Raw genomic sequence first — 14,254 nt, forward strand, 5'->3', positions numbered from 1 at the left:
TGTCAACATGATATTGGGACACTGGCTTTTCAGTGTCATCATGGTTTCCAGACACTACTTGGTTTTGCTTCTCTGCTTTTTGCTGCTGCTTCCTCTTTTGCCAGCTACAGGTATGTCCCGGAAACTGCTGTAATGGTGATTATTATATTGTTAGTCAAATGATTTTCTTGTGAAGAGTGCTGGATTGTCCACAGCAATGGCTGTACATAAAGATTACTAATGAATGTATTCAAGTCTGCACAGTGTTGTAATGTGCTCATTGTTTTGACTGGCGATTGTGTTCACGCGTTTATTGTGTCAATTGGGAAAAATTGTTTCTAGGCTCATATGTGTAAGTTATCTCACCATACAGAAAGCTACAGACCATCAACTGCCTGCCTACTAGATGAAGCCAGCAGGAATTCAAGCCTATATGTGGTATTTTAAAAGCAGAGAATCAATGATCAGTCGTTCTCATTCAAGCCACAAGAATTTATAAAGGAGATATTACAAACAATGTAGTGTAATATGAGGGTGAACCAAGGCAACTGAAAATCAGGTGCCTGGTCTTTAATATGTGCCTCAAAATCAGCTCCTAGGGAACCAAAGGGCACTAGTGATCATAGAGCTCAGACTATCCACAGACTGACACTCTTCTGTGGTGGTCAAACATTTTAGAAAAAATACAAAAAAGAAAATTCTCAGATGATTCCAATACATCTCCATAGTATAGAGGTATGGGGGTGTGTGTGTGCCCTTAGATAGATAGGTATTCCTTTACTTTAATAAATTAACAAGGACAAATGCAGTAAGAAATGCAAAGAATTAAAAATAACAATACTCAACATACTGAAAGGATAAAACCTGACATGAACATAAGCAAAAGACATTGTGCTGCGTGTAATGCAGCAAATACTATATAGAAAGTAATTATCGTGGTAGGGGATCTATTGCAGGGGGTCTCAAACTGGGGGGGTCAGGACCCCTCAGGGGGTCACAAGGTTATTTCATAGGGGGGTCGCGAGCTGTCAGCCTCCACCCCAAGCCCTGCTTTGCCTCCAGCATTTATAATGGTGTTAAATATATTTTAAAGTGTTTTTCATTTATGGGGGGGTGGGGTCGCACTCAGAGGCTTGGGTATGTGAAAGGGTCACCATTACAAAAGTTTGAGAACCACTGATCTATAGTAATCCCTTCTGTGTTTTTAAAGGAATATATATTTTAATGACGTTAATGCTGATGCGGAGGCTGGTAGAGCAGGAGACTGAAGTCCTCTATTATAAGTATCATGATCAGTGCAAACTTCCCCACCCCTATCCCATCCGTGTGGCTTGGCACTGCCCTGCAGAGATATCTCCAAGTGCAAGACAGTTCATTCTCCATTAGGAAGTATCTTGGTGAGGGAATGGATTGGAAGTACTCTGCTCAAGCTCCAGCCTCTATCCCCAACTTTGCCCACCATCCCAGAGTAGGTGCATCTTTTTGCCAAAATGCTCAGAAGTGGAATAGTGAGCAATATTGTCATTTAAATTGTCATCACAAGGCTTCAGAATTGTTTGTTTAATATATGGTAGAATATTATACACCTCACAGACTGATTGTTTTTACAGTCTACTGTGTAGATATTCAGAAATACACTGACCTGCATTATTTATTATCAGTTATCATTATATATCAATTTAGGATTTGTTTAACAATAGTGCCTAAAGGCACCAGTCAGGACTGGGTCTCCACTACACCACAACCATAACGCTATTTTAAAAGAAAGTTCACATTATTCACAAACTGGTGTAGACAAGAGATGTGCTGTCTTGCGTACCACTCCAGTCCGACTTCTGCTCTTCTTGCCCATTAACCCTGGCTGAGACTGCCAGGAAGAGTGCCACGTGGTACTGGTTTGCCACATACAAGCACCTCTAGCTGGTGCAAAGGCATGGCAATGACTGGCTCAGAATGGAAACTCACCCTGCTCTCCTTTGCCGGCAAAGGTATTGCCATGGCCCAGAGTCTTTTCAGAAGAAAAGTAAGTGGGAATAAATTAGCACTTGTTCTCAAGCTATGCTTTATGGACCATTAGTGGCCCGTGGACTCCGTCCAGCTGGTCCAAAGAAGGTAAGAGTAGATGAAAGCAGTGGGGGAATGGAGTGGGGGTAGTGGTGGAGGGGATTGGGAGTCTGGAAAAGTTGTGATCCATCCAAAGATCTTTATCTTACTACGTGAGTTTATATGGAAAATATAGTAAAACACAAGGGTAGGCAGATAAATTGGGTAAATATGAGAGGCTGCGTGCCACTTGTCTAATGCTCAGCAGTGTTGTTTGGCTGCCAGAACTAAAGGAAATCCTGTTCTACTTTTGTTTAAACCTACCATGTGGTCCATGGTAAGTCTTCGTGAATTATTTGAATGCAGAACTGCTATAATTCTAGAATCACTACCATTTTCTCAAAAGCTTTGGCCTACATAAAAAATCTAGGGTCTGTCACTTTACTTCATGTGCAGCAGGGTAGGTAAATAATGTCTCTACAAAATTGTGCAATGTTGCACAATGGAAATGTGCTTGGCCTGGCCTGGCCTGCTCTAAACATTGTTGCAAATAATTTAAAAAGTAAAGGAAGCTGAAATCTCATTGGCTTACCCTAGAACTTCAGCGTTGCAAACACCTCAGGAATGGAGGTTGTTCGTAACGCCGAACAAAATGTTATGGTTGTTCTTTCAAAAGTTTACAACTGAACATTGACTTAATACAGCTTTGAAACTTAACCATGCAGAAGAAAAATGCTTTTTTCCCTTTATTTTTGTAGCAGCTTACATTTAACACAGTACTGTATGGTATTTACTGGGGCGGGGGTTGTTATTCGCTGCTGCTGCTTGATTGTGTACTTCCAGTTCCAAACAAGGTGTGTGGTTGACTGGTCAGCTCGTAATTCTGGTGTTCATAACTCTGAAGTTCTACAGTACTTTATTTCTGGAGAGAGAAAATGTGTATGCAAAGTTCCAATTATTTCAATTTTTTCAGTCTTCTTAAAGCAGGAGCAGGCAAACAGCTTGCTGAAAAGACAAAGAAGAGCAAATAGCTTCCTTGAAGAGTTAAAAATAGGATCACTACAACGGGAGTGCTTTGAAGAAAAGTGTTCGTATGAGGAAGCCAGAGAAATCTTCCAAGATGATAAAAGGACAGTAAGTAATGGGTAGTACTGGCTCATGGGGTCTTCTGTTGGCCTGATTTTTATCTTGCATCTTCCCATCTTATTAGTAGAAACATAAATGGATTTTGATCCTTAAGCCCTGAGAGCTGAAAAGTGTCTAATATAGTACTTTTGTCTTACAGAGAGCGGCAAATTAATATTGTGGTAAATTTTAGGCATGTTTCCTAAGTAGCCACAACTTTATTCACCCTTCAACTATCCATGTGCTAGACCTCTATAATTTGTTTGTTATGGTATTAGACAATGTATTTATCCTTTGTACATAAAATGATGCATAATATTGTCTGGATAATTCCTTATGCCCTTTTTGCCTCTTTCTTCCAGATGGAATTCTGGCAGAATTATGTTGGTATGAGAATTTCATGTGTTCTAATAATTACTGAAATTGCACCATTGCAATCCTTCCTGTGAGCCTTACTGATACTGCGTGTTTTTTCCAGATGCCAACCAGTGTGACTCTGACCCCTGTCAGAATGGTGGGACATGTGTTGACCAATTTCAGGCCTATGTTTGCCTTTGCCCTGAGGAGTATAAGGGCAAAAACTGTGAAAAAGGTCAGGTATTAAATCTTTAAAAAACAAACCACTATGCAAATGCAAGCTGCTCCGATAAATACATTGCTACCCGTCCTTTTTAAAATTAACAAACACTATTACTGGGCATCGTTCTAGCAGAGAAGAGGTTGCTGCCACAGTTAAAACTGCTATGTTTGATAAAGCATTCAGCAAACAGGTATTGCAATCACTCTACACAGTAGACACATAATCATTAGAGTAGATCTTCTAAGAAGTTCACTTTTTCAACCACCTGAGAGAAAAGGGGCATTTTTCTAACTGAATTATGGTAACCTTTTGGCTTAGAAATATGGTGTCATATTTGCAAATGACCATCTGCTCAGGATTAAACAAAGACTGTGAAGGGCTAGCCAACTAGCAGTTTCTACTCCCTTGTTGTTCACACCTCAACTGCTAGAAGAGGGCCTCATCTTCCCTGATTGAACTAACCTTGTTATCTCTAGATTGACTCTTGCCTGCATACTTATACCTCCCTTGGAAATTTCCACCACATGCATCTGACGAAGTGGGTATTCACCCGCGAAAGCTCATGCTCCAATACGTCTGATAGTCTATAAGGTGCCACAGGACTCTTTGTCACTTTTTACAGATCCAGACTAACACAGCTACCCCTCTGATACTTAAAAACTAAACAGACATTCTAAATCCTAAATTTTATCAGGCTGTGCAAGATTTGAATCAGTTTTTCTTGGCCTGCTGGACTTTGAAAGCAGTTTTCAGTTCACAGTTCATTCTAACTAGTTAAAACCATCCCTTCCTCCCACTTCAAGGAGACTTCTCTTTGTCTTCCAAATGATTTTGCTTCCAGGTGTTGAGATGGGGAGGAGAGAGAGGCCCCGTGGTGATGCCACTGTCCCTCATTTATACTTTTCTCCAGGTGCTGGAAAAAATCCATGCTGTGTCATGGGATTTAGGTAGCCTTCATGGTGTAAGTGCGCTACTGACCATCCTTCATTATGAATTGCAAATTTTTGCTTGCACCTTTTGTCTACCTAAGGTTTGGCATGTAAGGCCTCTGTGTTTGCAGTTTCTTTGTCCTCTCTGAGGGGCTAGTCTGTGAACATTTCCCAGACTCTCAACATGTTTCAGTAGCAAACATGTAGCAAAATCTCATAACAATATCAACATGTAGCAAAATCTCATAAGATCATATACAATGATGATGCATACAGTTCAACAGGACAGTAATGGTCAGCAGATTATGATTTTCCAGTGATACTCACAAGGCATATGTCATAAACAGTTAGTTAAGGGTTAAGGTTTGTTTTTTACCTGTAAAGGGTTAACAAGCAGTACCTGTGAACACCTGACCAGAGGACCAATCAGGGACAAGATAATTTAAAATCCCTGTGGAGGGAAGTTTTTTTTTTCCTGTATCCTTTGTGTTAGAAAGTCTCTCTTGGGAGTTAAGGGAGTCCAGACATCTTAATCAAGTCCTCCCAGGTTTCTGCAATAAATTCTTCTATTCAAGCTAGTGAGTATTAGCAAGGAACTAGTATTCTTATACTTTTATTTCTGTATTTGCAATTCTGTGTTTTGCTATAGAATTTCTTTAATTCTGTACTGTTATTGCTTTTACTGAGAAAGAAAGGAGGGGCGATTCTCTCCAGAGATTGATAAGTTTAGACCCTGTGTATTGTTCCATCTTGGTATTACAGAGACAGTTACTTTCTTTTTCTTCTTTAATAAATCTTTTCTGTTAAGGACTTGGTTGATCTTTCCTTGGGTGAATTCTCAGAGAAAGGGGAGGAGGGAGGAGGAAGTCATCCCTCTGTAGTTGGATCCCGGTATCTCTCCTAGGAAAAGGGAGGGGGAGGAAGCAGGGGGGGATGGTTTATTTCTCCTAGGTGTAAGAACTCCATGGATTTGGGGCTCTTGAGATCCCCAAGAATTTTGGGGAAGGACTGTGTCCCAATACACGTACATTATTGGGTGGTGGCAGCTTTTACCAGATCTAAACTAGGATTTTAGTTTAGGGGAGTCCATGCAGGTCCCCATTTTGGAACCCAACAGCTCTAAGTGGGGGTGAGACCTATGACATGGTTGGCAGCGGTGACGAACCTGAGAGCCATACAGAGGCAAGGCTTTTCTACCAAAAGGGGTTTAAAGCAGTTTTTCAGGGTTAGAAGGAATTTTCAGCTACGTTGGCTGGAGGGAATGAGGGTTTTCTGGCAAGGCTTTGTTACAGGAGACCCCATACTGAGAGCTACTTAGCAAGGGCGAGAGACACTGGTTAAACCAGTTTGTCTTGCTCTTGGGTGGAAGGGGAAAAAGTTTTTTTTTTTCTTTCTCGGTCAAAAGCACAGTCAGTGGCTGTGAACAGTCACTCCCGCAGAACACAATTTGCAAAACAAAAGATTTGATTTCTCTTTGTTTAGTCGATGATAGACAGGGTTAGGAACTGAAACAAACAACACAGTACATTCCCTGACTGCAGAGGGGTGTGGCCAGCACCAGAAAGCAACACCAGCAAGCCACACAGAAAATTCACTGACTGCAGAGGGGTGTACTTTTACAATTATGATAAATCTTGAGCAAAGGGGTGACCATGATATTATAGATGGTAACAGTGTGTAAATACATGCACATGAAAACAGACCTTGCCTACACCTTCATTAAAAGAACAATGGGCCATATCCAGTGCCCGGTGACATCAGTGGGAGTCTTTCCATTGATGCATCTGACGAAGTGGGTATTCACCCACGAAAGCTCATGCTCCAATATGTCTATTAGTCTATAAGGTGCCACAGGACACTCTGCTGCTTTTACAGATCCAGACTAACACAGCTACCCCTCTGATAATTTTTAAATAGACATATTTGACAACAGTTACCAGATGGTTACTGCAGTGATATCCTATTCTAATTATTGTGAGTATTGCTCTATCTCAGATACCATATTGTGGTAACTGTTGAGAAATGCTAATTATTTTGAATGGCAGTCACTGTATGATTTTTGGTGCATTTTTTGATCTCGTTAATTTGTGCTGGAGTATTTAGTTCCCAGTTCTGTACAGCTCTGTCATTAATATTTGCCTACCGGAAGCAGCTTTCTCTTTCAATATATCAACTCTACTGAGTTGCAGGTCACTCTCTTGGTCAAAATGTACGAGCATAATTGACTGGAGTTAAACACAAGACACCACATTCAGGAACTAATGTGGTCTTTTCCCATATTTAGGTCTGAATGACAAACCGACATGCATTAATGAAAATGGTCACTGTGAACATTATTGCATTGACAGTCCAACCATGATACGACAATGCTTATGTGCAGAGGGTTACATACTAGCAAGTGATGAAGTGTCCTGTACTCCCCAAGGTAAGGTTATGCAAACCAAGTCACTACAGCAACATATTTGATGGGTCACTTCTTTTTACAGTTGTCTCCAGGAGATGTCAATTCTTATCCGATGAACAGATGCTTTATTTCAACATATGAGTCAAGACAGGAATAACCCTAATAAAACCAGTGAGAAATCCGTGCTCTTTTTTACTACTGAATAAGACCAACAAACTTGGGTACTCTTCTCTAGGGAATAGCACTCATCTGAAGAGATAACAAACTACAGCTGGGTTTTTAAAGTCTGGGGGGAAATTAATGGGTGCCAAACTCCCTTGGAAAATCCCTACCTAAATTATTTCATCAGTGGAGCAAGGGATTAAATGCATCAAATTGCCTCTTCGAGCACAGGCCTGGGTACCATGAGATTGTGGCCTCATGAATAACTGCATCTATGCTACCTTTTTTTCAAGTTGCTACATAATTATGCTCCAAAATAATATTTTGAAAATAAAAGCTGATAAGGGGGAGATTTTCAAAGCTGAAATGGGAGCCAGGCACCTAACTCCCATTTACTTTCACAAGGAGTTAGGTGTCTAGCTGCCCTTTATGCGTTGGTAAATGTCCCCCTGTAGCTTTTATGACCACAATGGAAACCTTTAGAGTGTGAACTGAGCACAAACTGCTGCAGTGGTGCGTGCTTGAGTCTACAGAATGCCTGGACCAGTAGTTCTGAGAGGAGTGACTTGCTCCCATTCATCTCACCGGGGTATTGACACTGAAGACTAATGGTAACAATTGAACAATTGGGGTGTCAACATTGGAAATGATTTCACTAAGAAACATCAGTCCAATAGTATGCTTCTCCATTCTTGGTGGTTGCAGCAGGTATTGGAGTGGGGCAGTTGGTTTCTGTTTAGGGTTGTCGGGATGAGGACCAAGGAATTCCAGACTCACCACAAACCTCTGACCCAGCCAAAATGGGGAAGAAAATAAGATGTTTCCCTGCCTCAGTGCCTAAATCATCAATTGTCTCCTTGATTCCAAAAAAATCAAGACCGCCTTCCTTGCCTTCCCATGTAGCAAAAGTCCCTACCCAGCTGTCAGACCCTCCAGCTCCCTCTGACAACTTCTACAATGCCATTATGCATTTTCAATACCAAAATCTGCATCACATTTTATTGTTTATAAACTTCATATGCCCCTCAGTATATCTGAGAGTATGTCTAGATTGCAATTAAACAACCGTGGCTGGCCTGGATCAGCTGACTCGGAGGCGGCTCTGGCTATATGGTGTAGCCATTCAGGCTAGGGCTGGAGTCCCAGAATCTTGGCTGCAGCCCGAGCCCCGAACAACTCCACAGCAATTTTATAGCACAGCAGCCTGATCCACAGTGAGTCTGTCAGCTGACCCGGACCAGCCCCAGGTGTTTAATTGCTGTGTAAGTGAGCCCTTGGTGACATTACCCCTCCTGAATGATTAGAGTTGGATGAAAAGGGGTTGTTAAAGGAAGTAGGCAGGAAAGGTAAAAGGTAAAACAATGACCTAGAAGATGCACCCCAGAAAACACTCAAATACAGGAGCCGGGTTTATGGCCTATACTGGCTACAGAGATGTTTTACAAAGGCTGAGAATCTGGAGATCAAAAGACACCAATCTGTTAACAGAGCTACCCTACAGAAAGGGAAGGGGAGAAAGGGCTGTCAGGTGCTGCAGGAAGACCCAGGCAGACTGAGAGTCAGGGATCTGCAGCAGGCATGCTGTAACACAGTCCTCAAATACAATGGGGAGCACCATGGCTGACTCATGTCTACTTACGGCCTTGAGGGGAAGGCCGAGTATAGGTGAGGCAGTTGGGGTGTAGGCCTCCGTTCTTGTAAATCCACTTTTCTGAGTACTGTGCACCTATGGGCAAAATAAATCCTACTTCTTTTGGGGAAGCTGCTTCTGTGGCCCTACTTACAGGTGCCCAAGGGGAACTCGTGCAGATGCCAAGCCCATAGGATGTGCTAGATGTCAGGGTTGGCAACCAGAGGGGTGCCACCTGGAGACCCAGTCAGGGAGTGATTGGATCGTGGAGCGTTACAATCCAAGAGAAGAGGAGGTACAGGCCTGTCACTTAAAAGGGGAAGTGATGAAGCTACTAGTTGGAGGACAGGGGGACATCTCTCTCCCCTCCTCCCCCCCGGCTGCCTTTAGGTGTGTGTAAGTGTGATGCCTTTTCAAGCATATTATGCACTTGACAAGAAGCGTATGACCCAAATTTCCATATGCAGCTGGAGAACGAGCCCACCTCACACTCACCTGTCAGTGGCAGCTCCTGTGCGGCAAGGCTGGGCATGGCTCCCTGCTCTGGGCATTGCAACATGGCACAAAGGGTTACATAGTGTGGTGACCCCACACACCATGTCACAACGCCACTCTCTCAAATTTATCCTGGCTGCCCCTCCATCATGACGGAGGGGTGGCTGGGCCAGACCCGAATGGCACTGTGACCCTGTATGCCAGGTTGCAACTCCTGTAGTGGGGAACTGGGCCCCACCCCGTGGGCCAGGACCATCACTGCACAGTGAGTGCAGTGCAGCCGTGCTCTCTAGCCACCTCCCCACACTGTCCCCTGTGGCTTCCCTTCTGCTCCGAGCCAGGTTTAGGGTTGCAGTGCAGGGGGAGAGAGTGCAGCAGGCATGATAATGTGTGAAATGAGCAAGCCACCGGGTATAGCTGAAGGTGGCAACACCAATGACCCATCACGTATGCCTCACCCTAGCTGCAAAACCTGGCTGTGCCAGTGGAAAGGGGTACACTAGGGGGACTGGAAGGTCTCAGCTGGGTCAGCCTACCCAGGGACTGTGACAACACTGATCATCTGGGGGCAGCACAAATTATATTGAATTTAATGCTCAAATAAATCAATGAGATACTAATCGTGTTATTTATGTTCCTATTTAATTCACTAACAACCTAATTTACCTGAGTCTGTCATGGAATTTCCTGTCTGCTGCTTCAGGGACCAGAACTGCCTTCAGTAGGATCAAGATTTCATCCTCAGGGTGCTGCAGAATCCTGCAGGTTTTAGATGCCGCTTGTCATAGAGGACATGGGACCTTGCTTTGTAAGTGGGTGGGAGACTGGACCTCTCCATGTCTACCTCAGGAGGTCAGCAGTTTTGGAGCGGGGAGGGACAGAAAGTTTAGTAGCAGCACATCAGGTGTCATGGAGGATTCAAAGAGAGCCCCTTGTCCTGCCCGCTTTAAAAGATCATCATGAAAACCCTGGAGGAATTAAAGGGGCACTAAACTCACTCTATCTATGCCTTTTTTGGAGCCTCCTGTGGTACCTGAGTGCAACTTCTTAACCAACTGGTCTATGTTGTACGGTAACACCACTTGTGGGCAGTGTCCGGTCAGAAAAAAAACATTTACTCACTGGGCGAGTTAAAATACGCTGTGATTAGCAACACCACTAGACTATTGGCTGAATTCTTTGCTGACATGTCTCATGGAGGGAGTTTTCTGGAGTAACCCTAGCAGAGAATTTGACCCTGTGTGTTTTCCAGTGAATTCACTGTATTTATTCACACTTATTACTGTGATTTATTTATTATTTTTCACAGTGGATTACCCATGTGGGAAAATACCTGTTTTGGCAAAGCAAAGCACAAGTCCGCGGGGGAGAATTGTAGGTGGTTATGTCTGTCCTCCAGGTGAATGTCCGTGGCAGGTGAGTTCTCTATTTCATTTTTTTGTCATCAACTGAGTCCCTGGGAAAGGTGCTGGATGGACAGTGCTGGATAACAAAGCCCTCTGTTCAGCCACAGAACAGCTAAGGCACAGCGAAAGGTAATGCAAGCTCCCCACCCACTGCCACCTTCTGCTGGAGTGACTGCATTTCCAGGCATGAAATGGCAATTCAGCCTCCTCCATGCCCTTCCCATCCAGTCCTTGGCCCTATTGCTGAGATTGCCCACAAGCCTGTCGTCCGTAGTTACTGGGATGTGAACTCTTGGGCAAAATAGGCAGAATCAATAACATATGCTAGCACAATTGTCCCATGGAAGATTTTTTTCCCCTCACACTTGCCATGCAATTGGTGAGAATGGTGTGTTCAAGCATGAGGGAATAAAATAAAGAGGGAGAGAGAGTAGCAATGCAAAACTCTCCCTAAATTCTGTGTATAGAGTAGCCAAGCTGGCAACTGTCTACTTTGGCGCCAGGCACGAAGTTTCTGTTTCAGCAAATAGGACAATAAAACCCTTTATTTCAGGACTAATAATTTTAGTAATTTAGACGCAAACACATTCCTGTGAAAGATTTAAATTCTGAAGAGGCACAGCACAAGACATACAAACATTGCCAAGATGTCAGATGCTGATATCTTTACTCTCGCAGTGTACCTTCTTCCATGAGTAGTCCTGACGTGATACTTTTGCTTGTAGATTAAGGAGCTACTCAGAATGAGCATTTACAGCCTACTTATAAATGTGTTTGCATCTGAGGCTGGGATTTTCAAAGAGCTCTAAGGGAGTTATGTGCTCAACTCCTGTTGACTTTCAACAGAAGTTGGATGCCTAGTTCCGGTACCCCCCAAAATTACTTTAAGCCTGAGTTACTAAAATGATTAGTCTAAAAACCTAGATCCCCCTGGGCTATGCACATTAGTCCCTGCCTTGAAGATCAAATGGTAACTTCACCAATCAGCAGTTAGGAAAATGATGACTACACATGGTCCTTTCAGGCTAAGTAAGATGAATGTTCTCTGTAAATTCTATAGAATTTCAGGTCAAACAAATTGGTGTAATGTAAGTTTCTTTTGCATATTTCAGGCTCTGCTAATAGAGAATGAGAAAGCAAAGTGTGGGGGTTCCCTGCTGGGACCGAGCTGGGTGGTTACTGCCGCTCACTGCTTAGAGAACACACATCCCAGAGAGCTCCGAGTAAAACTGGGTATGTCTTTCGCTTGCCTCACTTTTTCAAACTTTGTGCCCCAAAATTTGTTGTCAGCTTCGCTTGGGTAAATCCAGAGTGATTCCTCCCAAGTCAGTGGAGTTATGCCACATTTACATGGTGTGACTCTGCAAACATTTGGCAGGGTTAAATACAACCAATATCTGTCAAAAACTGATTACAAATACAATGGCCAGGAGCAGTTAGCAATTCCTAAATGTCCTCTCGGCCATAATGTAACTCTCAAAAACCAGAAGTCTTACAAAATGACAGTTCCACGGTTGGGATCAAAGTTGATGAATTACCCCCATTGTAATGGGGATGGGCGAACAGATTAATTACAGAGCAGAGTGCAAAGGTGTGAATGGCATCTGCCTCTGCACCCTGGAACCCAGTCTTGAGAAGGGTTTGGGGGCAGTGGCAGTCAGGGCCAGTTAGCAGCGTGGCTCCAGGAGTGGTAGAGGAAAGGTTTTCTCCATGGACAATCAGCGTCAACTCCTCAGTCCCTCCTGTTCTTGACCGACTCCCTCATTGGCCCATGGATCCTTCAGGGTGTGGGGGAAAGTGGGGTACATGCTGTGGAGGTGGCACTCTGATTTCTTCTCTCCCACTGCTGGGAAATGCAGATGCCAGTGGAGTTACACTCAGGAAGAATTTGGCTCCCAGTGTCTGGTACTTAGGTTTATATATATATATAAAACCTTGTCATGGAACCTAGTCTAGTCTTTTCTGTGCTAGGATTTAGTCCTGGAACAGCCAAGATGGTTAGTTCTAATGCAGTAATAGGCCCTCTTGAAGCTGCACCCTTACTCTGCTTGCTTCTAATGCAATTCTGTCACTGAACCCTTTTCTACGTCTTCTGTCAAGGGAAAAAGCTGGAATGAAGGAAGAGGCTCTAGGAGAAACAAGTACTGTCTCGGCTGAACCACAGAAAAGCATTAACAATGCAGGATTCAGTCGTGGCCGTGGAAATGTAGTAAGAAGAGAAGAAATGTCAGCTTAGTGATCTCCTTCCATAAGAGCAGTGTGGAGTTAAGGAGCTTACTATTTATGTGAACCTGACGGATTTAATTCCATTTCTAGGTGAATACAGAATAGATCATGAGGATGAAGGGGAGCAAGAAAGGAAGGTTTCTGAAATCATAATGCATGAAAAATATATTCCACAAACAACTGACCATGACATTGCCCTTCTGCACCTGGAGGCACCTGTTAACTTCAGTGATTATGTGGTACCGATATGTTTGCCTGAGAAACAGTTTGCAACATCTGAGCTGTCCTCCATTAGGTTCTCCACAGTGAGTGGATGGGGGCGTCTAATAGAAGGAGGTGCTACTGCTGCTGTTCTTATGAGAGTTGATCTGCCACGTGTAAAGACACAAGAGTGTGTACAGAACACCAACTTAAATATTACAGAGAACATGTTCTGTGCAGGAGACCTCAGTGGGACTAAAGACTCCTGCAAGGGGGACAGCGGTGGACCTCATGCCACAAACTACAAAAACACCTGGTTTCTGACAGGGATTATCAGCTGGGGGAAGGGGTGTGCTACCGAAGGCACTTATGGGGTTTACACAAGGGTGTCTAAATATCTCGAATGGTTAAACAATCACATGGATTCATAAGCTGCCAGGCTTCCTCTAATCAGAACGTTTCCAAATTGCAGAGTTGTCTTTGCGTCTCACCTGGGACACTTCCCTGTTTACCATTCTTTCTGGATCTTAAATAAATTATCCACACGCTTATGTAATGATTTGAAACCAATCTCTTTCCTGTTCAGTCACATTAAACTCATTCACCTGGCTGCATTGTTTTGTACATTATTTTAAAAGAGGAATTACTCTGCAGCAACCTTTTCGAAGGTTGTAACATTTATAAATTATATTTCCATAACCTCACCTTACATCACAGTTGCAAATGCAAAAGTCAAATCTTCATACGAGTGATCTGTCCTAAGACTCCAAAACCAAAGAAATGGGGAAAGATTCTTTCCAGGTTTCTAAGTCTTTACTGAGGGCTTAGTTTCATTTTTCTTACATCAAATAATAAAGTAATATTGCTAACAATTATAACATTGACCCATATTTGTGACTGGTACGTCTGACTTTAAGGTAACTTTGCTCTGGTATAACATTATTACATTATGAGAACAAGGGGAATTGTAATACTTATTATGCTGCCCCATACAGCAACAGTGTTCAATCTGTGGCTTTTGTCATCTGTGTGTGTAGAATGATACATTTTAAGGCCAGAACCATTATGTTCTGA

General features: G+C 43.1%; 1 protein-coding gene across 1 annotated transcript; it reads left to right on the plus strand.

Annotated features, from left to right (window-relative positions):
* On the plus strand, nt 1–13,931 carry F7 (coagulation factor VII). Its single transcript, XM_039520378.1, has 8 exons — nt 1–110; nt 2,996–3,156; nt 3,510–3,534; nt 3,626–3,739; nt 6,941–7,081; nt 10,657–10,763; nt 11,866–11,986; nt 13,070–13,931. The coding sequence occupies exons 1-8, from the start codon at nt 8–10 to the stop codon at nt 13,609–13,611; spliced, it is 1,314 nt and encodes a 437-aa protein (XP_039376312.1). The 5' UTR covers nt 1–7; the 3' UTR covers nt 13,612–13,931.
* The last annotated feature ends 323 nt before the right edge of the window (nt 13,932–14,254 follow it).

Source organism: Mauremys reevesii, linkage group 1 (assembly GCF_016161935.1).
Source record: "Mauremys reevesii isolate NIE-2019 linkage group 1, ASM1616193v1, whole genome shotgun sequence".
Classification (NCBI taxonomy): Eukaryota; Metazoa; Chordata; order Testudines; family Geoemydidae; genus Mauremys; species Mauremys reevesii.